The sequence below is a fragment of the Corvus moneduloides genome, chromosome 5 (genome assembly GCF_009650955.1).
Source record: "Corvus moneduloides isolate bCorMon1 chromosome 5, bCorMon1.pri, whole genome shotgun sequence".
Lineage (NCBI taxonomy): Eukaryota > Metazoa > Chordata > Aves > Passeriformes > Corvidae > Corvus > Corvus moneduloides.
This window is the reverse complement of record NC_045480.1, coordinates 37,466,586-37,494,397: the sequence shown is the minus strand read 5'-3', so window position 1 is coordinate 37,494,397 and position 27,812 is coordinate 37,466,586. Positions and strand designations below refer to the sequence as shown.

At 39.1% G+C, this 27,812-nt stretch overlaps 1 protein-coding gene across 1 annotated transcript in view; it reads left to right on the top strand.

The window, feature by feature from the left end:
* The window catches only part of GALNTL6 (polypeptide N-acetylgalactosaminyltransferase like 6), a 445,447-nt gene that overhangs the window by 362,675 nt on the left and 54,960 nt on the right, over positions 1–27,812 (top strand). The window contains exons 5-6 of the mRNA XM_032110017.1: positions 1,165–1,350; positions 8,676–8,859. Of these exons, the coding sequence (XP_031965908.1) occupies positions 1,165–1,350; positions 8,676–8,859 (370 nt within the window). The remainder of the gene's footprint in view (positions 1–1,164; positions 1,351–8,675; positions 8,860–27,812) is intronic.

The following is a 27,812-nucleotide window of genomic DNA, read 5'->3' as shown; positions in this document are numbered from 1 at the left end:
AAACAAGATGAAAAGAAACATGTGCACGGAGCTCTATTTCACTGGATCTTAATTTTTTTTTCAGGATCCTGTATTGCACTGTGAGTGTTGTGACTTGCTTGCTCATTGACCTGAATTTGTGTGTCACCATTATATACTCCAGGATACTTCTAAATGGAAATCCTTTTGGCTTGTCCACAGCAAAATTCTTGCAATCTGTAATGATTTAAGGACAGGAACAAGGCCTGGTGTCCATAAAAGTGCAAAGAATTAGTAGCCAATATCAGAAACAAGCATAACTTGACAAAGCCATTTCAGTGAGACTTAGCTTGCAAACCCTAGCATCACTAAATGTAGCTTATCAGCAGTTTTACTTATCAGAGACTAAGCTTTTCTCTCCCTTTTTCCCTGACGAATGAAATTATCATGTTTTTCCAAAGTAATGAGTGTCAAGCTGAGGTGTTATAGCAAAGACAGAAGATCAGGATTTGTCTTGTAGATGTGTTTAGGAAGAGGCAAAACTGTGGGGTGTTTTTTTGTTGTTGGATTTTCTTATGAATCTTGGCGTGCATTTCTTATCAGAAGAAAAAATGTTCCCAAAGATGATGTTTTGCGATACAAACAACCAGATTTTGCAGATCAGAGAACTTATCAACTACTCTAAATTTGCACCTTAATTTTATTAGAAATTCAGCTGTCTATGTGCTGTCATGCTGGTATCCAACTATTAAAATCTTTCTTCATTTTCCATTACAAAAGCAATCTCATCCTGCTATTTTTATTTTTTTAAATTTATTTCCATGCATATTTCTTCATAATAAGTTGATATAGGAAACTGACTTGGAAAGGACACTTTATAAAATGACACGCCAGAGTGTTATATGGCCCTGGGCTGCAGGAGCCAGAGAATGGATGAATATCCTGCAGCTCTTTTGGCCATTGTATCGTGGATGGCAGGTTGCCAGTAGCAACTGCAGCAGAGTGTCAGTGTCTTCCTCTGTGTGATAAAACAGAGAATATTTGCACTTTCTGAACTATCTCAGGAGGATTTGTGGCAGAGTTTGGAGGACTTGAAGTGACAAGAGATGGAAGTAGATAAGCTCCTTGCAGGTTGTATGCCAACCTGTCCTTCTGTTGGCTCCTCCAGACCTGGCACCACTGACGCTTTTTTGCCCTTCTTTCTAGAGCATTTGAAAGAGAAGCTGGAGGAATACATGGTCCGTTTTGCCAAGGTGAGGATTGTGCGTACCAAGAAACGAGAAGGGCTCATTCGGACAAGGCTGCTAGGAGCCTCGCTGGCTAGAGGAGAAGTCTTGACATTTCTGGATTCCCACTGCGAAGTCAACGTGAATTGGCTGCCTCCCTTGCTTAGTAAGTGCATGACCGTTCATCAGACATTAAAATCAGAACATGCAACCAACAGTTGAAGCTATGTCCTACAGTAAGCAGGACATACACTTTACCAAAGTGTTTGCAGTTCTGCTGCAGTGTCTGAAGTGTCAGTATGAGAGAGAACTCCAAGAAATGTGAGAAGTTGCATTTTGTTTCTTGAGACTAAAGGACTAGTAAAATCTTGCAGTATTGCTTTAGCTTACTATAGTTACAATTAATTTTATTATTACTACTACTAAATACACCACTAAATCTAGTATTATGCTATGTCCTTACTATACACCTGAAAATTTTGTTATGCAGGTATTGCACTCTTTCCTAGTTTTCTACATTGCATTAAAACAGCTTTTGCTGTAAATATATCCAAGGCCTCAGTGTTAAATCCAATAGCAACAGCATTCACAACAGGAAGCTCAGAAAGAATGATTTGCTATTGACTGCTTTGCTGGATTCCAGCTGCAGCCAGCAAAGCTCCATTAGTTAAAGGAATGGAAAGAATCAATTGTTGTAGTCCAGGATTTCACTTCAGGAAACAATATTCTCTTTTCTACACGCCTGACTACATGCAAAGTATATATGCTTTGCAAAGTGAGTGCTTTCTGCTACCATAACTAACGGAAATTTCTGAGTTGCCTAATAAAGAAATTTGTAATAATTTTAAAAGTCTGCACTAAGTACACAAAAGGTTATGGTTTCACTAATTAATGGTTATTGTTTCTAGATTTTTGTTGTTAGGACTCTTGGGCCACACAGTAAGCTGATGAAGCATTTGCAGCAAGATGTGCTGTTCTGATAATGAGCTATCAGTAGAGACCAAGAAAAGTCCTGGTAACTAGCTTCTCTTCAGATCAGTAACAAGATAATCCACAAAATTCCAAATTTTTTTCCTTTCTGGCTTCCATATCAAATCATGCATGCAGTCTTTCCCTTTGTTAGCCCTTTGCCCTCAGTTACAACATCTGCATTTTAAAAATAACCTCCATGTCTTCATGTGAAGCACAAATGGCATAAAGGAGCAGAGAGAAATACAAGTTTCAACTAGCCTTCTACATGCAGCCCCAAAAAGTAGCCATTAAACACTCATGAGTACTCTATGTGTACAGCCACCTTTCCTTTGCCTTCTGATTTTGTCCCACTGCACAAAATACATTGCCACAAATTTTAAAAATCTCAAGAAGTTTCTCACTCATGTCCTTTGAGATCTTTTGCTAGGTTACAGCTTTAACCCTTCAATTTTGCAAACTTAAACACAAGAAAATTGCAAGTTGCAGAAACAGTTCCTTTTCTTGCTTTCTCATCTGAAAGGAATAATATTATCATTAAGATTGGAATAGACCTGCAAGACCATCAGGTTCAATCTTTGATCTAATACCATGACCAGTAAACAAAATCCCAAAGTGCTACGTCCACTCATTTTTTGAATACTTCTAGGGATGGTGAGCCCACCACTTCCCTGGGCAGCCTGTCTCAATGCTTAATTATTCTTTCAGTGAGGAAATTTTTCCTAATCTCCAATCTGAACCTCCCCTGGTGCAACTTGAGGCCAGTTCCCCTTGTCCTATCACTGGGAGAAGAGACTGACCCCCACCTTACCACAACCCCTCCTTTCAAGAAGTTGTAGAGAGGCTCAGGTCTTCCCTGAGCCTCCTTTTCTCCAGGCTAAACAACCCCAGCACCCTCAGTTGCTCCTCATAGGACCTGTGCTCCAGACCCTCCACCAGCTCCATTGCCCTTCTCTGGACATGCTCCAGCGCCTCAATGTCTTTCCTGTACTGAAGGGCCCAGAACTGGACACAGCACTTGATGTGCAGCCTCACCAGCACTGAGTACAGAGGGACAGTCACTGCTCTGGTTCTGCTGGCCACACTTATTGCTGGTACAGGCCAGGATGCCATTGGCCTTCTTGGCCACCTGGGCACAGCTGGCTCATGTTCAGATGCTGCCAACCAGCACCTCCAAGTTCTTTTCCTCTGGGCAGCTTTCTAGATGTGCATCTGTAAGCCTTTAGTGCTGCATGGAGTTATGAGCCAAGCGCCTCAGTCCTTGATCCAGCCTATCCAGATCCCTCTATAGAGCCTTCCTGCCCTCCAGCAGGTTGACACTCCCATCCAACTTGGTGTCATCTGCAACCTGGCTGAGGGTGCACTTAATCTCCTTCTAGATCATCAATAAAGATGTTCAAAAGTACTGGCCCCAACAGTACTTGCAATCTTCCACCGGCTGGATTTAACTTCATTCACCACCATTCTCCAGGCTGGCCATCTGGCCACTTTTTTATCCAGTGAAGAGTCCACCTGTCTAAGCTGCCAGCTTCTCCAGGACAATGCTGTGAGAGACAGTATCAAAGGCTTTACTGAAGACCAGGTAGCAATGTCCACAGCCCTTCCCCAGATCCACTAGGCAGGGTACCTGCTTATAGAAGGAGATCATGTTAGGCAGGCAGGATCAGACTTTCATAAACCTGTCCTGGCTGGGCCTGATCCCGTAGCCTGTGTGAAATCAAGATAATCTGTTCCATACATCTGGCCAGATTTCACCCTGTAAAAACTGAAAAATAAATAGAATGGCAATTAAGGATTCATAATGGCAGCCAGGTTGCAGTTGGATATTGAACCCTAAGCCTCAAACCAGAAAACCGGAAAGATGAGAGCAACTTTATCAGTGCCCCTTAGTTCTCAAGAGGGATGAGATCTTTCTCATTCCACATACAGTAGAATACCTGTAGATAGCCAACCATCCAGAGGACCTGGAAATGAATCTTGAGGAATACTGAAGCCCAGAATCAAATCTGCTTTATTTTGAAAGAAAAAGTAGAGCATTATGTGAAAGACAAATATAAAATGAGCACACCTCTAGTATATTTTCCCTGTGCCCTGTTTTTCTAAAGGGATTAGAGAACTTTCTTATAAACTTCAGATGGCAAATATTTACTGTACTGAAATCAGATGCCACCTGGCTGCTAATAATAGTAAAGTTAGTGTATGTTTTCGAGTGTTTATCTGAAGTTATATCTTGTATTCACTCAGCACTGCACGTGACTGAAAGTCATTCAGGGAAACCACAACACAGGACATGTTGAGTGTTTATTGCTTTGAAGCTGCCCTGTTCTAGCTCTGATTGTATCTGCCATGTGTAGTGCAAAATCCTTAACAAGTACATGGTTCAGCCCTGCTCTGGACTGTCAGTCTTTCCTGAGAGGGCCAGTGGTTTCCACTGTTCCAAACCAGGTTTTGTTCAACATGAGACCTTGAAAGTTAGAGGCTGGGGATGGGGATGAGGAAACCAAGAGCCATCTCTTGAAGATGGTTCTCAGAGCTATTTAGGTATCTAACTTATATTTTCAGAATTGGCTATCAGCTTTTAGACGGAAGGAAGACTGTTATTTCGGTACTTGCAGGGTATCTAAATGGCTTTGTGGAGCTGAGCCACAATTGTTTTAAGTTACGGTCCTTTGTTCCGTTTTGTTTTGTACCAGTTTGGCCAAATTTAGAAATATATCCCCTGAGAGAAGGCACAACCACCCCTCCCCCACCAGGTTCGGGAAAAAATAAATTTTCCTCAAAGGAAAGTGAAGGAGATAAAACTATTTCTTTACCAAACACACAGGAAAAGGAAAATAATGCTAAACAATAAAATCTCTCGCTGTGGAGAAAAAACCTGGGAAAAAGTGTTAAGAGTCCTCCCTTTGGTCTCCTCAGAGCTGGGGCTTGGCCCAGGGCCAGGCCCTCTGTGCCCAGTGGAAAGTCCTCCTGATGTGCTCTGATATTAAAGCAGTCCAGTAGAAAAGGGAGAAAATCCGAAATTCCAGGGAAGGAAAAGCAAAGTTCAACTCTCAGCCTCTCTCCGGAAAAAAGGAAACGGAAAAAAACTGGCCAAAAACTCACTGGAAAGCAGCAAGCTGGGTGCCTCCTCACTCCCCTGCTATCTCTGTGTGACCTTGAACAAGCTGCAAACTGCTTTGAAAAAGTTTTGCTCAGTTTAGAGGCATAGAAAGGCACAAAGTTTATTTCTGGGCATAAAGCAGCGACATGGGATACACATCATAAAGTCACCCCAGGACATGTTTTCTTAAAAATGGGTGTAAAATGCCCTTATTTTCTTTAAGTTTTATTTAGTTTATTTCTTTAGCTTAAATGGGCTCTTACGACACTCTGAGATACTAGAGAGTTTTGACTTATGCTCACTGTGTAGGCAGCTGTAGTGATGTAAAAAGGTTGGCAAACACAGCTGTTTGTTGTCACTCCTCAGCAGAAGGAAAGATGTGACTTGGGCTCCAGCACTTGACAGTTTAGTGCAGTGTGAAGACACAATTATTGCAGTTAAGAAACTGAGTGGCAAACAGGAAAGGTGCAGGCACCTTTTCCTTCTGCTAATGTTGCTGCAGGAGTAGTAAGAGGAGAGGTGGACAGTAGATCAGCAGTAACATAGGCTACAATAACTGGGTTTGTTGAAACAGATTCCTTTCCTGACCAAGAATTAAAAATGTATCATGATCAAGTTATGCTTAACAACTTATCAAAACATCTTCTTGTTATCCATCTTCACAACATGTATATGATGTATTGCTTGACAGTGAGGAAACTGAGGGCACAACTACTTATGGAAACTCAGAAAACAAGAGATAATTTGCTGAGTTACTCAAATGTTGTCACTATCTGTGATCACATATTTAAGGAGAACAATAAAAATATTTGCATTGAAAAATTACAAAAATAAGACTATTTGCAATTTGGCATTGTTACTTTATCCAGCCCAATTTGAAACAAGCACCTGAAATTAAAGGGGTACCTCTTTGTCATAAAGATAAAACCTGCATTTCTGAGACAGTGACTCATCCATATTGAAAACTTCTGTTTATTGCCATATATGCTTACTCTGCTTGATCCAAAAAGTGCTGAATTGAAATATGTATGTATATATTGGTTAAAATTGCTAGGGAGAGAGCTCTGAGCCATGTTCCCTCTTGTTCCCATGCTTTCCCTCAAATATGCAAGATTTTTGAATGTACAGTGATGCTTATCTCTTTGTTCTTCCCTTTAACTGAAGTCTTTATGCACTGAAATAATGCATGGATATTTTTAAACCAGTAGGAATCTGTAAGGGGATGAGGAGTAAAGGCAGTGGAAGAGAAACTGTAAAGCATTTCTGCTGTGGCTTTCAGTGTCTGGCATTAGGAGCAGGTGGAGGAAAGAGCAGTGGCTGATAAAGGCAGCAGCATGTTTGCATACTGGCATGTGATACCACCACACTTGTGAAATGTAAGCTAGCCCTACAGCCTTTTCTTTCTGTTTCCTAAATTCATATTGGGGATACATTTAAGCCTAAGTAGTATGTATGTAAAATTCATTATTTTAGGCATACTGAAAGAAACATTGAGGCTGCAAGTTTGGTTACTCTGTCTTTTGGTGTGCACAACTACAAACACCATGGTTTCATAAGAAATCAAGATCTTCCTGTGGTTCCTTATCTCTAAAACATTTTGGGGACTGAGAAGTTCTGCAGAAACACACTAAAACAGGCAGGTAAACATCATCATACTTGCAGAATTCTTGAGAGTTGCAGAAATTAAGACTGGGCTTGAGCTTGAGAATTGCTCAAATAAATTTCCCTCTGACCAACTCTGCATGAGACTTGGAGCTTCAAATCCTTCAGTGTATTTAAAGACTGCAGCTTTTAAAGATGAAGAGAAGGATACTAAAGCATTATGAGTCTACCTTTGACCTGTTCCAGACAAATCAATCCCATTTAGTTTCTCTCCTCCAATCAGTTTAGAAGGGGGGTTCAGAGACAGATTGTTATAAGCCCTGTAACTATTAGGAGGGCCATCACAGGAAAGAGATTATGTAAAAGTGACTTTATATAATGATCACAGATAACACTATACAGTGTGCCAGTGAATGTAATTATATTTGGCAATAGCAACAGTAACGCAGCCATTATCTCTGGGATGAGTTTCCTAGAATTTTGTGGGAGCCTGTGCTTTAAATTTATTTCACTATTAAAGGACAAGGATGTAAAAACCTGCTGAACTTCCAGTCACAGTAATTTCTCACTAGCAGCATTGATCCCTGATTTGGACAGTGTTTCTAAACTTAAGCTACTGAGAATAAATATAAAGATTCAGATGTTTTGTGAAAATAATCTTTTTTTCTTAATTGCAGTCCCTCAGAAGCATGGAAGCAGAATCTCTATTATTAATCATTATACCAGTACCACCTGCCTTCTTATCTAAGTGTTCAAGCCACACTCAGCCCTCTGATTATTTTTAGGGTATTATCAAGCATCAGTGAAATCTAAGCAACAAAACCAAAAAACAAGTTTGCCCCATAGGCCCTAAAATGTACTAAATAATATAAAGGATCTAAGCTGCCATTCAGAGAAAAAGCTTTATTATACTTGGAATTTTAAGATTTTCATTTTTTTCAAGGGTTCATAGGTAGTTTTTTTACTGTCCTTTCATGTCAACACAGCTACAGGTTTTCTCTGTACTTCCTCATTTCAAACCATTAGTCTTCTGCCTAGTTCTTGATGTTGGCCTATCTTCTTTACATGTCTTTCTTTTCAGAGGAGCTTTATGGGATTAAGCAATAGGATTCACCAAAGCAGACTCAGGCCCACCTGAGCTTATGCTAGAGATGGGAATTTGATTTAGCCTCACATTTCTAATTTTATTTTTTTTAAAAGCAAAACTAAACTCCTTTCTTTAGAAAGCAGGTAAGAATAATACTGTGGAGCCTTCTTTATAACTCAAAGATTGCTACAAAAAAAAGGACACAAGCTCTGTTTTGCTCTTTGTGTTGGAGTTTCCCTTTAATTTGAAACATTTGATCTCAAAGCTGATGCACACTACAGCCACAGGAACAGTGACTGAATGGTTGCAAGGGCCGAGATTCACATTTAGGAATAAATCTCTCTCGCAAGGGCTTCCCATACACACTCCCCACAGATGAAGGTGTATTTTTACCATTTTCTTGCTGGCTTGTTCCGTTCTGACAGACTGGGGACAGCTCAGAGTAGCAGTGTGAGAGAGATACAGTTGACTGGACTCCTATGGGTCTCACAGGGATATACTTCCCTTTAAAAAACCATAAATACTTCTAATCATTGCCCAACTGCATTAATTCTACTTTAAATAAGGGTTTGATACAGATTTGAAAAATGAAATTATGGGGGGGAGGGGGGAGCCATAGGGCACAAAGCAAACAATCTTCAAACATCAGAAACCTGTGGGATTCACTTTGCAGTAATATGATAGATGGCTTGACTAGACATGCCGTTTCCTATTTTCTACTTTCATTTTTCAGACCAGATTGCACTTAACCACAAAACCATCGTGTGTCCTATGATCGATGTCATTGACCACAATCACTTTGGCTACGAGGCACAGGCGGGGGATGCCATGCGAGGAGCTTTTGACTGGGAAATGTACTACAAAAGAATACCGATTCCTCCAGAGCTCCAGAGAGCTGATCCCAGCGACCCCTTTGAGTAAGTAGCGATAAAGGGGAGAGTGGGAACATGAAGAAGGGCAAGCAAAAAATGTAACTGTAGCAGAATCCAAGCCCAGACATTTCCATGTAGGCCACTTTCTGCTAATGAAGGGTAATAGAAAAAAACAGCTTTTCTACACGTTTATAAAACCTGAAAACTAGGAAAAAGATCGAGGCAACAATTTGCAGAATTCACAAGCTGTGCCTGGAAACACAACCTGGCTCAGTGATTGTACATAAAAGAAACAGGCACACACTTGTAGTAAAGTATTGGCATCGAACAAGAAGTGATTGCAATTACAGGTATTCTGTTTATTTCACAGAAACTTTATTTAATGTTTTATTTGCTAGAGATTGATGCTATATATGCATCAGCAGTTGAGTCCACATTATGCCAGCAGATGCTTTGTTTATAACTGGTGATATGGCTGCTGTATATGCAGTGCTGTAACTTAAACATAGAGCTGTCAAATCTGAACAGTGTCAAGATGATTTGTAAATAGTTTTAGATAAGACAGCCTCTGATCCCAGCATTGTAGAGATCATCTCATTCACAGGAATGATCTCCTTTTCACAAAGGTACATCCTTTTTTCTTATCTTTTCTTATAATTATTCTCATGTAAGGATCATCTAGGATTAATCCTTATCAAAAGAGAAAGGACAGACAGACAGACAGACATGGTTCTAATGTGGGAAAGTCTCCAGGTCTCTCACGCAGGCACATCCTAGCAGGCCTGCCAGCGGGGCAGGCTCTGACACTCACTAGCCCTGGCTGAACCTCCGCACTTTAGGTTATGGCGGTTTGAAACGTCAGCATATTCCCCTTCCCAAAGCAAAACCTGGAAACAATAGCAACAGAAGAACTGTGTCTCTGACCCAGACTCTGCACTGTTTTGAAGTAATGAATCTAATTCATGCAGAAGTTGACCCTAATATCCAGGGAATGACCAGCTCTGTAGAGGGAGGAGTAGGTAACTGTGACATTTGTGGGCTTATTTTCACTATTCTACTTGTTCCTTTCTAGTTATCTCCATGCAGTCTTCATCTTGCATTAGTGTAAGTGCCGATGAAGTACTTTACATCAGGTGCCAGTGTGACCACTTGTTACTGATCGAGTGGGAGCTTCAGGCAAGCCCTGCCTTAGCCTCAGATTTTTGGCAGCAGCTTAAATTTAGGTGGCCCGCACCTAAAATCGCTCTGGCCTGCAAGTTCTAAGGATGGCAGAACAGGTTTATTATAAAATGAGTTATTTATTGAATAGACCGGCAATAACAGACAAAAGGCTTTAAACATAGTTACTTACTACACAGCATAAAACAAAAAGAACTAGTAGATTACATAAAATAGTGCACAATATTGTGGTACCTTTATCAAAGCTAGCAAAGAACTGGTATAGATTAGGAGTCAATGTAATTTACCGTTAAAATAACGATAGTGTACAGAGTCCTTTCACTCAGCTCCCAGGAGAGTAACCACAAAGCAGGCATCCCAGCTTTGGGAGGAAAGCCTCACATATTTCCAAGGAACATGCAGAAGATTTCTGCTTTGTGATGGTTTGGTGTAGCTTTTGTAGTTTGTAAAGTGAACTGTCAGTCAGAAATTTCAGCTTATCTTTCCACATCTCAGCAAGATTTCTACAGCAAGATATCTATTGACAGCTGGAAGCATTACTTTCATGGCACCAAAATAACTCACTACAAGACAAGCTGTCCTGATTGAGTTATTTCATCAGTTAGCAAGCTCTTGTGAGGGACAAGATGCCCTGAGTTATTTCACCAGCTAACAAGCAACAGATAAGCTCTTGTGAGGGGCGAGATGCCCTGCTACATCACTCCACAACATAGATGCAGCTAGTGCAATCACATAACACTCCAGAGTTGCTAAAGCTTTCATTGCTCTAAGTCTTCTTGGTGCTCTGAGCAGTTGTAGTTCCTTGGCACTTACTGAAAGTAACCATTGTATAACTTGGTTCAGCATTCAAAGTTTGTGTATAAGTAGAACTTCTCTATTGCCAGCAAAGCTACAGCATTGCCTACCAGCTGTTTCACATTTGCCGTTTGTAGTATGCATCTTGTAGTATCTTGTCTCAAAGACAAGAGGCCTGATGAGGGATCACTCATAGGAAAATTTCCAGAAAGAGGAGGTTTTGTGCAGTACAGAACAGTGTGGTGCTTTTGCATGAACTGCTGTTCCCGTCAGCATGGCAGCAGTGGATACCCACCTTGCCCTGCCAGCTTAAGACACAGGTAGATAAATGGCTTCTTAAGGAACAACATATAGGACAATGCAGCCTATAAATCTCTTGTAATCTGAGTAGTTGTCAGGTGGAAAGGCTTCCCAGTGCTTACACAAATCAGTGAGTCTTCCTTTGTTTTCCCCATAACAGGATGCACATCAGAGAGATGCAGCTGGAAAAGCAGCATTGTGCATGGAACCATCCTGTCTGTCCCCACACGTGCCAGCAGGACTGAGCTAGGACAATATACTTGCTTCAAAGTACTCTCTGGCAAATGGGAATAGAAATGTTTTAAACAATCAGTATGAATTTTGCTTAGGGGAGAAATTGTTTTCTGATTCAAAGTCAGTACTGCTTCTCTCCTAGGGCCTTCTCTGCTGAGACCTCAGGTTTTTAATACCTTCCTTACAACAAATACAGTAAACATTGCAAACCATTTTACCTATCAGTAACTTAATTGACCAAGACAGCTTCTATGGAATTAAAGATATAGAACAGTTTTCCTTTAAGTACATAGACACTGAAACTAGAAATTGCTTCAGCCAGCACCATAATTATTATGCTACTATTTTGTAAGCAGTAGGGAGAATTTTTTTTTTATTTAGGTTAAATATTTTACTGTTGGTATCGTAATAGTTTTATTTCTTGCCAGCAGAGTCAGATCTGAGATGATCCCTAATGAACTGGAAAATTGCCAGCATTTTTAGTAAACACCAGTAAATAATGGATACATGATCCAAAAAGTGTGCTGATGAGTTCTTCCCCTCACTTAAAATGCCAACACAGTATATGTGTGAAGTAGAAAAGGTCACATCAGCCTAAGAAATAATGGACGTAAAACCAGATCAAACTACAGAAGACCTAAGAGCAGTTGTTGTATCATCTGCATGGTACATCTGCTTTCCGTCTGCACACGATCAAAGCACTGCTGCAGCAGACACCAGCAGCGTGTTCGCAGCCGACACAACCAACAGAAGTGCTGGCAGGTAGGCTTGTGGTATGACAGGAGCACGGGGCTTACTAAGCTCCAGTGCCAGCTCAGCTAGTGTTCTGGAATTGATCTTTTCCCATGTTTTAATTTTTTTAAATTGTATTCCACTGTGGTCAGTTTTGACCAGGTACTCTCCCATTGAATGCCATCTATCTCAACAGTCTTCCAGTTTAAAATCCCTCTTGACGTTCTCATCCATTTGTGGTGTGCGTGTAGTCATGGTTTATTGTTCCTATACCTGCAGTGCCACTTGGGGTGGCATCTCCATCTTTTGCTGTGACAGGACTTGGAGCTTCACTGCAGGTCTGAGGTTTTTCTGATGTACACTCTCACCCATTGTCAGGCCCTCTGCGGTTATTCACAACAAGTAGCTTTACACCAAGATTTGGCTTGATGTTCATGACTTTAGGACTGTAAAACACTCTCAAAATCTTCCAGTGTCAAATTCAGGTACAGATGATGTACTAGCACTAACTGGGGAGTCACATGACAAATTCGTAACTGCACTTGGATCAGGCAGCATTCATCCACAAATTTTATCACTTTGGTTCACATATAGTTTGTCATTGGCCACACCGAATTTCCCATAGGTTTCACTGAACCAAACTACAGCCATATAAAATGTATTTTCAGTCAAAACTCCCATGTGAATTATTGGATATTTTTCTATGCCCATTGTAGCGTATAGGAAAGTTTAACAACTATTCCATAATTGGATCTCGTGTAGCTTTTAAGAGTAGCAATTTTTTGGAAAGATCTGTGGGAATATTTTTCAGGATATATTGAATCTGTATAGGCATGGAAGCTGGACTTCTCCCCTAATAAGGTTCCCTTCTCATCCAGACACTAAGTCTGTGAGCTCCTTGACTACCCTTTTTCGTGTGCCACAGAAACAACAGAAGTTTTATATTGCATTCAACTGATCTGTTACAGTTGCAGATCATCACAGTGACTGTAGTGATTTTTGTCTGGCAATTTGTGTACAATTACCCGAATATACTCTGAAGGGTGCTTCATGCTATTTTCCTCTGCTGCATCCAGGGTTGTGCAAACTCAAATTGGTGTTCTTAACGCATGGTGGGAAATGATCAGACAATTGTGGAATCATGATCATGTCACGATGATGCTCACTGTCTTGATCCCAGGATGAGTGATCATTCAGCAGAATTGGAGATGACTTGGGACATTTTCTTCTAGTCCATAAGCAGGGAGGACCAGAGATGTTTATCTGCTTTGTGGCAAGGGTCATCTTGGCTTACCATCTCCTGCTGATTTGTTCCTCAGTCACGGCACAGGTTTGAGAGCATGCCCTTACAGGACATGTAGATTTGGGACATAAGAGCATGCTCCTCTGTGGGTGTTTCCATGGTGCAGGCACTCTGGTCTCCAAGTGGAGTTTGCCTAACCCAAGCAATCGCCACTTAAACTAATAGGATAACCTTGTTACTATAATGGACTGTGATATACAGCATGTCAGTTTATATGATTTAATAGCCTGTCTGAGCTAAAAGCTCTGTGGAAGTTCAAAGTGGAGGTTTGATATGCTCAGGCCCGATGGGGATGACTGCTCTTTATTTCCTGGCAGCACTTACATTACATCAATTCATGTTATCACATGCCTGATCTGAAAACTGGCATCAGTGTCCATTCATGCCAGCATGAATGAGAATGAGACAAGAAAACATCAGTTCAACTCAAAAAACTATTTGGAAGGGGCTCCAGAGCTCCTTAGAGCAGTTTTATGATGGTGTAACTTTATGATGCAGGAAGGAGAGAAAGGCGCAGGTGAGACCTAACAACGTTGCTATTGAATTGCAACTCAAGACGGAAAATTTAACCAACGAGAGAAGTGTTGTGCTATTTACTGGGTGCCAAGACTCCTAGCACCTATCTGAGGAAGTTAGAAATGTTTTGGTGTGTGGCCACTCCCTACTCTCCAAGAGTTCTTTGCCTTCCAGTGTAGAGCTGTGATCTCCAGACCTTGCTGAAGTGAGACAAAGCTGGAGAGTCATGTAACTCTAGCAAAGGACTAGGACAGTGGTTTTGCAAATACTGAGCTATTCAAGCAAGTAGAAACAACTTTGTAACATCTGACATTTTAGTTCCTATATGTAGGTTCAGGGTGGGTCGGACGGTCGGGACGGACAGAGACAGACGGTCGGTGACGAGAGATCTCTATAAGCAGATCTTGGAACATGCGGTTTATTGCAAAGGGCGTGGGTATAGGGGCACTGCTTAGAGCTGCAGCTGGCAGCTCTGAGCAGGCCCAAGAGAGTAAGCGAGTAAGTAAGGAGAAAGAGAGAGAGTGTAAGAGTGTGCAAAGAGTAAGAGAGGAATGAGAGTGAAGAAGAAGTAGTAAGAGTGTGTAAGAGTGGAATCGCGAAGTCCTGGTTACAATACAATAAATCATCTTCTGTACTGAATATTCTAATTGTCACTAACCAATCTAATACAAGATACAAATCCTATAGCATTTACATACAGCCTATAAGAGTTCTTATATTACCATAGAGTGTTACATCTTAACTTCTAAAAACTACTCTTTGGACCCCTTCTGCTGAGCTAGTAGGGTCTGCTCTGACCCTTGGACCTGCCTGCAAGCAGAGGGTATTGTTCAATCAAGAGGGGATTACCTTCAGTCGGCCATACCATTGTTTTCCAGTTGTTCAGTAACTAAGATTTGGTATTTCAAAAGTGGCTTTCATTTCGATGTCGCCTGTAGTTTTCATATTCCCAAAATCTTTTGTCAGGCAATCATATTTATAAGGCTTTCCTGTTTCATCTTCCCCAACACCTATACTCAGTTTCCTATTTATAATATAGAAATAGAATCACTCCACCATCCCAAGGCTCTCACAGTAGTAGGAGCCACTTATGTTTAATGGATGTACTTTTGGGTAAAATTTTGGACATGCTCAAGGGATAAAATTGGGTGATCGGTACATTTTTCTTTTCCTTTGCATCACAGGCTCTCAACCTTGAATGTAATTTATGACCCTAATGTAGTTAGTTGTGTGTAAGAGTGGAAGGTTACTTGTCATTTTCTGTTGAATTGCATATCTAAAATCACATTATTATTTTGCAAACTATCATCAGGATGCTCTTTTATTTGAATTTGATGCCCTCTCAGAAATACTCTTTTTCTGCAGCTCCTTACTTTCAGTATTTAAATACATACTTTTTACAACATGTTGGTGCAAAGAAAGTCTTTGCTAAGACTGCATTTCAAATCTGACAAGTACTTTTACAATTTTATTATCATTTTCTGAAGTTCAGAAAGTGCTTTGGACAATGATTTCTGTTCTATAGCTCCCAATGCTTTATAGTCTATGTCTTTTATGGCTGATTTCTGCCTATAAACATATTCATAAAACCTCTCACAACCAGAAACAATCATCTATTTTTTTAAAGCCTGGGTATAATCTTCTGTTTTGAACTGTGCTAGAGGAATGTTTTATGCAAAGACATTATTCTACAGTGAAGCAGTCTCCAACCGGTGTGAGTTTGTGTAAGTTACAGTCTTGATTTATTGTTTTCACAAGCTATGGTCTGTAAAAGACTGTTAGTGGAGATAACAATAGTGTATATAAAAATAGCTTTTACAAATTGTCATCCACCCATGGCTCTTTGAAATCTCAGAATTTTTTTCAATGAAAAATGCCGACACTAACACAGAATTTGTGAGTATGTAGTTGCTCATTTTGAATCATTTTCTCCTGCCTTTGATAGGATTTCAGTGTAGAAGTTCTGTACAGCCAGTACACTTTCTCTGAGGACCAGTGCAGAAGAGAACTCTCTATAGAGTGTAACTTGTAAGGAAAAAACAAAAAAAAACCAAAAAAACAAAACAAAACAACAAAACAACAAAACAACAAAACAAACCCCCCAAAAACATCAACAAGGATAAAAAATCTGCTGCTGATTTAATTTATTTTTCAATCAAGGAAATCAATCACTAATCAAGTTCTCCATGCTTGTTGAATTGGGTAGATTCAGATTTGATACACAACTTTTCACTGAAATGGTCATAGTGGCTCATGCCACCCAAGACAAAAGTGTACTAATTTTGTTCCTAATGCCTGAACTTGTATTTCCAATTTTATTTAATACTTGGGGCATCATATTCAGTATAAAAATGTAAACATCTTGAATGTAATGCTTCTAGAGCTGTTAGCCTGCTACTTCACAAGTATTAACTTTGGAGCTTGACTGTCTATATGCCCATATGCTGGGGCAGATTCATAGAATAGGTCACCAAAACTACCAGTAATTATAAAATTAAGTAGCTTCTGGGCATGATTTTAATATGTCCCCACATAAAAAAGACTAGGATGGTGGCCAAGAAGAAGACAGAGATATGTTGCTCAGTACATACAGGTGAGCTATTTAAAACTATCACCATACTGTTGATACAGATGGCTTAGCTTTAAAATTATAGAATCACATCTTAACAGTTTTCCATAAAGAAAAATAAATCACCTTTTTAAAGCAATTATTTCTATTCTTAATTATATGTTTTTAAGCCATTTTCTCTAGAACTTTCATGCAGAATTTGCTGACACCTATTGGTTCTAAGAAAGAGGAAACCAACACCCTTCTCTTCCATTTTATAGTGTTTGTCAGCATAAATTTGTGAGTGACCTCTGCATCCACTTTGTTGTTGTGGTTTATTAAAGAATTATCTATTTCTGTCTAAAACCTCAATCTAGTGCTGCAGTTGCTTCCAACAGAAGAAAGAACAAAGACTGGACCAATAAATTTTATGGGATCACTCAGCCAAACCACTTTCAAATCTGTACATTGATGCAAGTTCCAGATATGCTCATTGGCCCAGGTTTATTAATACTCTTTAGCATCTGTCCAGTTTAAGCAGCTGGGGTTGGGTGGAATGTGTGTGTCGTTCACCCCTTGGTCTGCAGGGTCTGCAGAGTCTGCAGGAGCTCCACCTGTATCACAGTGCTTTTCCTCCAGTGCCCATGGTTCTTTTTTTCAGAGGCAGTGATCAACTAAGCATGACATAGAAGCATCTTCACCTGCCAATATATACCTTCTGATTTTTTTGACTCTGCATGGCATAATTCTGATTGTCCAGCTATCTTGGTGTAGCCCTGAGGTGATGAGATTTTTCTGGCTTCCACTCTGAAAAAATTAGGCTGCTAATGCAATGTGTTCTGGAAGCATGAAAAAGGAGGAGATGGGAAAGAAATTTGTGAATACAGCCAATGTTTCAGTACTGTTCTTACAATAGTCAATCAGAAACTTTCCTGCCACGGCTTTAACCCCTTCAAATTTTAAATCATGTACACTGTACAATGGGAGCAGACCTTTTAAGTACTTGAGGACATGTCAGATAAGTTCGGTGTTCATTTTCAAGTAAATTATGTTCTTTTCTTCAGTCTCTCTTAATATATAATGTTTCCTAGATCTCTGATGATTACCTTTGCTCCTCTGTGGACTGTTTCCATCCTGAGAGCGTACAGCACCAGCCAAAGCCTTACCATTGCCTGGCAGAATAGATGGGTGACTCTGCCTCTCTCAGACTACGTTCCTGTTTACATTTCCTTGACAGTATTGATTCATGCCAGGCTTGTGCTCTGGTGTAACCTCCACATCATTTTCTGCAGAACTGGTATCTAGCCAAGTGTTCATCATCCTCCTCTTGTAATTCTGATTTTACATGTGTAAAGGCAAGGCATTTATCTTTATATCTATTTCAAGTGCCATGTCCAAAAGGGTGATCTGTCTTCATTACCTGTAAATCAGTGTGATATTTTGTATCTGCACGTTTGGAATTTTATCTTTTTTTCCTTTCTTTACTTCACTTCTCCAATTTGCTAAGATTTTTTAATTCTGATTTTAAAAAATAGAGGGTTCTCCAGTTGTTTTCAGCCTATTGCAATGTTACTTGAGCTTTAATTGAGGTTTGTGCAAATAGCAAATTCTGTTCTAAATCCTGATTATAAATTATAATAATGTCTGTTTAGTCTATGCCAGAAATCAAGACATGCAGAGTCCCTGACTTTCCAACAATCCATTTTCTCAGCCAGGAATGCAGCATGTACCACAATGTGGCCCTTGCAAATTTGTCAGCTTCCTGCTAAGCAAACCTTTATAAAATGGTACCAAAGAATTCCTCCACATCCTGTAGATGGCATCAGGTTTACAGCGCAATGACAGCTTGCTTTTCAGGTCCAGTTCCAGCCTTGAGGTCAAGATACAGGACTTCATGGGCACATGTTCCAATCTGATCCAGTTATGCACAAAGCCCTCCACTCCATGGAGCTGCTGAATTGCACCATGCAGATTTTAATGCAACACTGAACTGAATCAGATGCAGGACAATGTCTGCAGATGATCTCAAGACAATTTCCATTTTGATTTTGGATTATAGGATATCAGCAGGTTTTGCATCTCTGTGACAGCAGTTGTGTACCTTTCATATTTCTGCAGTTTTTATCCCAGGCAGTTTATCTGTGAATCAGATCCGTCATCTCAGACTTGAGTGAGAAAAGTGAATACATATTTTGTTTACCGTCTTAGGAGAGTTCAGTATAGATATTGACCTGATGAGGACCTTATTCTGAATTATCCCCAGACAAACCAGCATCTGTTTCATTTTCATGTAAGTAACCAAAATATCATCATTCTAGCTGGAAGACAAGTTTTTGTCAAGAGGCAAAGGTAAATGCCTCCTGCAACCTGTGAAGTAAAAATTATGATAAACACTCTGAAATTTGCTGTGTTAATTTATTTATAAAATGCTATGCATGTCTCTTGATAGACCAGGAAAAAATGAGACTCAAAAGAGTTGACATCGGTTCTTCCATGAACTGCCAAGACAGTATCCCTTTGTCAGGGAACAAGATTCATGTATCAGCTTTACTCATTTCTAAATGCACCTCTTTTGTTTGTGGGAAAACAGCACAGAGATGTCTCTTCAAGGGAATTATTTGGAAAATCAACCCCTCTGGTGTTTTCTCTTTTTAAGATGGTGTATCAGTGTTATTTTCAGTGCTGGAGAGGCACTGTAAGCATGAAAGTCCATTTGCCCCCTACAGAGAATGAGATGCCTGCAAGGAGAGAGGAGATCCCGTTCCCTCCACTCTCCTTGTTCTTCAGCAGAAAATTTAGCTGATGCTGCAGAATTTCCCTGGATTTTTTGTGCTAGGGCAAGTAACCACTCTGTTTTCCCATGAGTGCAAATGACCTGTGGACATGCAGTGAATTGGGAGTGTAGACATGGTGGTAAGTCAGGAAGAGCACAGTGGGAGAACAGTAACAACAATTTTCCTTTTCAAAGCACTGCAAACATGCAAAGGACCTCTCAAAACACCCAGGGAAAAGATAAACAGCAGGGAAGAAAGTAGTTTGGAGGAGTGTTTTCAGACCACTGTTTTGAAGAGATTCCCAGAGGACCGTGAAGGAGAGTAAACCCTAAGCTCTCAGTCCACAGGAAATGTTTCAAGTCCCCAGCTCTCTGCTTTGCAGTAGGTTTTAATGCCTAGCCTGTCATGTAGTGATTCTTTTGACAGAATGACAGTTTAAACAGCAAAGCTGTTCAAAGCACAATCTTTGTTCCTGACTTGTTCAAAGGGCATTCAGGGAAGACGAATACTTCTTTGTTAGTCATATATATGCATATAATTAGTTGATACGGCTTAATCATATGGGCCCTGTTATTTCAGGGGTGTTTTCATTTGACCTTAAACCAAACAGCGTAACCAAACCAAAGAATTTATTGTAAACGTTGAATATAAACTATATTGCCTTAATTTTTACACTTATCTTAGTGCATTTGCTTGCATTTCCATTTCTGCTACATATAGGGATATTATTATTCTATAGCAGAGTAATGTTAAGAGACATTATTGTGTTTTTTGTAAATCACAAGGTATTATTGCTAGTGCAACCAATTTCCAGTATGAGTTCCTATAATGGTAATTTAATAGAGTAATAAATTTTTAATGCCAAGACAGAGTATTGTGACTGTCTTAATGGAAGTCGTAATACTTTAAAAACATTTGTTTTTTCCATATGTACTGGAAGGTAATAACATGCTCATAATTTCCGTAGGCATGAAAGGACTCAGAACTTATCAAAATGTGAGTATTGGAATGTCTGGGACCGACTACATTTTTTTATACTGCCATGTTTTTTAATGTGGTATAACAGGATACTGATCAAGCTTTTTTAAAACACTTGAATTTACATATTTGTGTATTAGAAATTATGTTTTTCCATCACCTATTTAGCTTTTTGCCTTATTACTTTCATTAATAGCCTGTTGGATATGAAAGTTTCCTAAGCTCTGCAGGCACAGCTGGCCATAGGCTGTAAGAGAAGGAGGGCTGATAAATGGGCTTTAACTGCAGACAGATTTCATCTGTCTCATCTAATACTTATTAAGAAATCTAACGTCGGTTAAATTGTATTATACAAACCTTCAATTGTATCAAGGACTGCCAAATAGTTGTTTTCTGCATTTACTGGACTTATATCTCCACCTACTGGCTGGTAGGACAAAGTGCCTTTAAAATATTAATGTAAATTAAATCCAAGTAGTGTTTTTGCCTGTAAAAGCTTTTCTTATTCATTTATAGCCACAATTTTCAGGTGAGGTTTGTTTGAAGTTGTTTGGCCACCTATATAATGAAGCCACTGATTTTAAAGCCGTTGACCTATGCATATTAGTTTAGGCCTTAATAATGAAAACATGACAAAATTTTAAAATCAGGAAAAAATATCTATCTGCTTGTCTATCTGTCTTTCAGTGAGAATGCATGAGTACATCCAATAGCCACCTGTACAGTACACCTATAGAAAGTTATTCCTGTGTAACTCAATATTAGTAGTATAGCAAGAATGATATCAGCAGAGAAATAATTTTTAAAAAGACAAACAGAAAAATATCTTGCAGAGAAGCACTTAGGTGACCCATCAGGTGATTATCAGTATTATTGCTGCATCCAGAAGGAAAAAGAAGGCAAAGGAAAAAAAATCCCATTGTCAGTTTAGAAGTTAGCAAAAAGAACAGGCTGAAATTTGGTAAGAAAAAGTTCAAAGTTGAGGTGGACTGCTAATGAGAATTTCTTTTAGAATAGTGTCATCCATTTGTAGTCATAAATGAAGAGAAAAGCTATTTGTAGAAGCTGATGATCATAGATAACAATGACTTTCCAGTGTGATAACAGCTGTGAAAAGGACAAATGCAATCCTGGAATTTATTTTGCCTGTAGCCTTTGGCCATGGTTACAAAATATTTCCAAATCCCAGCTGACCCTACTCCTTTTCCTTACAAGTCAGGATATCATCTCTTTACACCCTCAGATGGATTCTGTCATGCTTCTCTTGTCTCTGAGACACTACAACTTCATCCTCATTTCCAGAGAGAGAATGTGAGAACATTAAATAGACACAAAATAAGAGCACGAGGGGTTCTTTCATACCTTAGTTTTCTCCAAAGATTTTGCTTTCTTATTCTTTAGGATGGGACATTCACCTGTGAAAGCTGATGTCATGTCCTGTCTACTACCACCTTAAAAATCTTTCAACTAGCATTTCTACTTAATTTCCATTTCATTAGTTTAATTTAAGTTTCTGGCTTCAGAAAGCTTCGTACTGAAAACACACTAGTGAAATCCTAGCTATTGTGAGGAACCTTAAGTATACAATCTGCCTAGAAGTCATAGAAAGAATAAATACAGTACTGTGCATGGTGAAACTAGAAATCTGCTGCTTGGGCTGAATAATAGTAACTCTCACACACACCTTTCGTTTTACAGAGATAGGTTTAGATCCAGATACCACATCAGGTGCATCTACAAAAAAGTCATATGAGCCACTTAGAATTACATATCTTTTTCTGTAGAAGTTTGTGTTAAGCAGTGCTAGAATTCAGATGCTAAATGATGTGGGTTTCTTTTGAACTTTTCTTTCTCTGGGCAATTTCTTCAAATAGTTACAATAGTAACACAAAATAGGAGCATGCCCTGAATGAAAAGTAGCTATTACCCAGCTGGAACAGAAATTTTCCCAAAATGTGGAAGATAATTGAAAGAAAATTGAAAGGTACTTTGCTTTATATCTGTAAACAATAGGCACCAGCAGAAACCTTAATTACCTAGTGAGACAACCTCTGTAGTTCTCAAGATAGCTGATTTTTGAATGCTTTCATTTGACTAAAATAGAAAAGTTAATTATGAAACTTAAATCAATTTGTGATTTTCTGCCTGTTGTGACATTCTGGACATAATAGAAAATCAAAAATACCCTGAGAGCAGAATTGAAGCAGAAGGATGTGGAGTTTGACCCATAAAGAGGGAAAACCAGCAGGACTAGAGGGCTTCCTGCAGCTTGACAGCAACAGAGACCATGTCTCAAATCTCTGAAAATGCTGGGCTTTCTGGAATTTAATTGAACATACCTAAGCAGTGAGGGTGTTTAAAAATATTTGACATGTCAGATAATTCCTGGTCTATTGCTAAAGAGAACTGACATTCTGTTTCAATCTTCATTTCGTTGGCCTTCTGCAGCCTCTTCGTAAAATACAAGCTCTATCTTCCTCTGGTTGTTCTGACACAGCTCTAAGTTTATTTTCACATCTCCATTTTGAAAAATGCAGGCCAGATTTGTATGCAGCATCATACAGCATGCAATCCTCAGCTGCTGAGCTATATCTGTTGGAAAAATCTTTACTAAAGTTATGTTTGCCCTTTCCAAAGCTTATCTGTTGCTTGCTTCTTCCATCCCTGAACAATCTGACCTTGCATATCTCAGAGACTTGGGGCAGCTATTCTTGCAAGTGTTCAATTGATCCAGTCATGGCTCTGATGAGGTAATGGACACAAGCTGTATAGAAGAGCAGCAAGATGAGATGTACTCGAAAGATTCCCTGAGAACTTTGATGTTGCTTTTCCAATACTTAAATCCATTTTTATTCAATAAGCATTGTCTTTTTTTTTCACTTCCATTTCTAATGAAGCCTGAAATTAGCACAGCTTTTTGGTTTCCTCTCTTATTTGCAACATCATTGATAGTAGTAGCATAGCAGTAGGAAGAGTTATTGTAAAGCTGGAGGTAGAGATCAGAAGTATTTTGGATAGGTCCTGTATGTTGGGAAGAGGAGTGTTGTGAGTTATTTGCTCTGTCCCGATATAACTAGTACTTAATATATCTACATTTAAAATGCACTTTGTCTAGGGGAGAGGCAGTCCATGTGAATCTTAGTTAAAAGCTATTTTGAACTCCTTGGTGTCATCACATTACCTTAACAGAGATCCTGTTTTAATAAAAAGCTGACGTAAATGCACTATTTTCTTTTAGGGATTTAATTTTCATGTTGTGATTTGCATGTGTAACAGCATGAAAAAAACCTACATTTTTAAGGGAGGAACTATAGCAGCTGATTATTCTAAAATTTCTGAAGCCCATAGATGAGCATATGCTACTGGCGAGCAAGATTTTAGTAAGCAAATTTAACAAGTTGAAAGTGTGACAGGGATGACTAGCATTTTGATATTCAAAATGCACCTTGAAATTTCTGGTGTCTTGTATATTTGCTGTTTGTGTAAATAAGCTTGGTGTTAGCCATAAGTCAGTGTCTGTTAATATTTATGTTGGACAATTCTGCCTTTCTGAGCCTTTTCGTCTCTCTCTGGGTTTTGTCTCTATAAGAGTGATGTTAACACTATACACATCCTACCAGACATATAATAGTAATGGGAAAAGTAAACTTAGGTGTCCTCAATCCATTTTTCAAAGTTAGGTAATTCAGTCTGAAGAATGCAGTGCTTTGGAGAGTCTCTTGTTGGGACACAGAAAACAATAGCTGGAGCAGTAGAGGCTCGTCTCAGTGCCAGAGGCAGGGCTGGTCACTGACGTGCTGTCAGATTTGTTAGCTGGAACAGAACCTTGGGGATTTTCATGAGAGCTTTCCCTTCTGCACATTGATATTCCTTATTTCTGAGTTAATCAGCATTGCTGGTGCTTCGCCAGAGAGTGTCTCTGGAGCATAATTAGCTAAAAAATGGGTAAAAACAGGAAAAAAGAAATGTCCCAGTTATATATTCATTGTTTTGTGAGTACTTGAATAGCAGTTTAAAATACCAACTATAGTTCACAGGAACCTGCAAGCCAGAGCTGGAAAACTCTGGAAAAGATATCCTAGTCTCAGTCAAATTAATACCAAAACTCCTATGGTATGAAACAGGGCAAAAGTTAAACCTTTTAAGACATGTAAAAACAGACAGACACAAACTAATGTTGATATATGACCTATCCTACATCTACCTCATTTTTAAGAGAAATGGAAGGACAGTCCCTTTTTCCATGTGTTAAATACTTTGGTTGTTCTTTTCCATGCCTTACCATTTTTTGAAATTAATGTGGTTCTTACTGAGATAATAATGAGACTATTTGGCTAGGGTTTGATCTACTACTTTTATTGCTGGAGCTGAGTTTTTCCAAAAAGAGGAATGATGCTTCAGGATTGGGAGCTTGGTAAGCTTTTGATTAGGTGTGCGGGTGCTTTAATTTTTTTTCATGGTAACTCAGATTATTCCCAGCTGGTTTCCTTTCAATAAAAATAGGCTGATTTAGTTTGAAGAGCACTGTTTTTCTTGACAATGATTGGGACTCTCTAACCCATGGCAAAAGTTACTATGAGGTGTGCAGAGTACATAAGCTCTGTCTTTGCCATGGCTGAGGTATGTGGAAGAAATAGGCTTTCCTGCTGGTCCTTGGTCAGCGCCAAGTGAACCCACTTTGGATTTTCCTTTGGAAGACAGATGTTTGTGTGAGATGGCTGCTGGCTAAAATGAACCCTTGAAAGTCTCTGAAAAAACAGTCTACATACTTCTTGGGATTGAATCAAAATGTTAAGAAATGAAGTGAGAAAATTATTTTGTTAATTTCATGTGCACTTAATTAAAAGAAATTACTTCTTTCTTTGACCTTTCACAAGGAGTTTTTAAAGAGGGTCTTTCTTAAAAGCCTTTATTTGCATCACAAGTTTGAGTGTTATAAAAGCATCCTACTGAAGTAGAAAGATATTAATATTGAATTTAATAGATGAAGCACAGAACAAGTGACTTACCAGAAAGCCTTCACACAGAATTACCCACAGAGGACACTGTTGAGGCCAAATCTTGCTACCATATCTTAGGCCTTCTTCCCCCATTTTCTCCAGCTGTTAGCTTTCTTTATAACTTAATTAATTTTAATTAACCAGTTAGTTATCTCTGGCAGAAATAATTAGAAAAAAAGTCAAGAATTTCCTAAAATATTTTTGGACAAATAGTTGTCATGTATATAAATTGAAAGAAATAACATGAAAATAAATTTCACCAATATTTAAGGTCAACTAGAATACCAGGTAACTTGGTTGACTGGTCACAACAAATACAGCTCAAATATGGAACTTCTGATCCATGAAGGTAAATTTCGAAATATTATTAATGAAATAATTTTGTGTGGCAAAGATGCTCAGAGAAAAGTGCACGCAAATATTTTATAAACCTAAGAAATAAGCTGATTTCAACAAGGAAAGTGTTTTGAATTTGAGATTTCTGAATGTAAATGTCATTGTTATTGCAAATAAATGAGAAGAATCAGAAACGCTGGCAAAAAGTCAAACGTTTTGTTAGAGTTCTTATGTTTTATCATTGTCAGAAGTAAGCTTGATTCCTGAGTAAAAAAATCCTGGAGGACAGGCTTACAGCCAAATTAGCCATCCATCCATGTTTGTTACCTGCAGGAGTGATATCAGAGTTGGCTCCAGGGACACTCCAGCTGGTGTTCTCCAAATGAAATACTGAGTGTCATCAGTCTGAGTACACCTTGCAGACACACTTTCCTGCCCTGAAGGTAGGGCTAACACACTCTGGTAATAACAACAACAAGCAGGGGAGATGAGCCAGGAAAAACTTGTTTGAGATGAATTTGTGCTGTCTGTGGCTTCCCCAGATTCTTCCAGAACTGGAGTGATTGTGTGACTCTGATTTCAAGCACCCAGAAGCCTGCAGATCTGGGGCGTCATTGCAGGCGCCAATGACACTACTGGGTACAGTGTGAGTGGAAAAGGTGGGCATATTCTTCTGGGTCTCAGAGGCAGCCTAAAATTCAGAATGCTCTCAGGAGCACTCTACTGGGTACAGCAGATGCAGGGATTACCCCAGTGATTGGTAAATCTGATCTAGCATGAGGAGGAGGATTTGTGTGGTATGCAAGGTGTTATATATGCTTGCTATGAAGTTTTGGGACAGGCAAGAGACAAGTTTATCGACTCACTCTGGATGAGGGAAGAACAGACAAGAAAAGGATGATGGTAGATGCTATAGAATACTTAATCTGTGTTTAAACCACCTAATTCAGGGGTGGTTACAGTGGCATTAGGTTGATGATTAAACTAAATCTCGAAGGGCTCTTCCAACCTTGATGATTCAGCACTGAAAAGCAAAGAGTGCCATGGCTGAGGAGAAATTTAAAGTATAAATGCAAATAGTTAGTGTTAGCACTGTGACAGGAAAGGATGAAAGTGTTATATTGTTAAATAAAGTTCCATTTTCATTGTGTGATGTGTTAACATGCATAGAAGTTGCAGGTAGATATTCCAGCCTGTGTATCGGCCACAGATGCATTGCTGTGTCCAGATTTGACCACCATTATCTGGGAACCATGGAATAGTTGTTTGGAGGCTCCAGATGAACTTCAGAGAGGACTGAGAGGACATTGTATCTTTCTGATATAGAAAAGTCATTAAAGAGGATAGTGTTGAGTTGTTCCCAAGGAGACTCGGGCAGGTTTTCACAGTTGTAGCATTGTCCCCCGCTTTGTTTATTTACTGAAGTTTGCATCAGGCAAAGGCAGTCTGTGACATGGTCAAGGAGAAAACTTTGGCTGAAGTTCATCAGCCCTTAATATCTTACAGAGGACTGTATAAAACTTCAGTGGCAGTGGTGGTTTACTTGTGTACAATTAATATTTTGCTATGAAAATATCTTTTCCACAGACAAAGAAAAGTGCTTAGTGATTTCTTGAACTCTCCAGCTCAGTCAAGGGACTTAATTTAGTAACTGAGATGGAGGGAGGAGTGTTGTTAATTTACTGATGTACTTCATTTATGTGTTTTTTTCCTAAGAGGGAAACATAGCATAATAATTAAACCTTTTGTGATAAAGTTTGCAAGGCTTCCAATAACTGGAAATGTTTAACTTGGAAAAGTTTTATTTTAAGATTTATAATACTGTAGGGCAATTCAAAGAAAAATGCAAACAATATATTCAAAGTTAACATTTGGGACACGTGTGAAATCATATTTCAAAGGATTTTTTTAAATGTAGCTTCCTCCATAGTAGCCCTGAAAACATTTTATTCAGTATTATAGGTCAGTATAGAGGCCCAGCTAGAGTGCTTTAGTGACTGAAGAAAGCCCTCCTCATGTATCAGTTTCTAAACAAACATCTTTTTTGCAAGAATTCGTATTTCAAAGGATTTTTTACAGCAGACAAGCCATGCACTTCCTGAAAATGGATTATTTCTATGTTTTACTAGTTACTAAAATAGATGGTATGCTCAATTCTTGTTAGAAAATATATTTAAAAGATCTTACATTAGTGTCCACCTGGAGTACAAATTAGCTGTGCTTCATCGATAGAGCTGTAGCTGGAAAACTGAACTGAAAATTTTTCATGCAAGGAAAAAAAGTTCTTGATTATATTCCTTTCT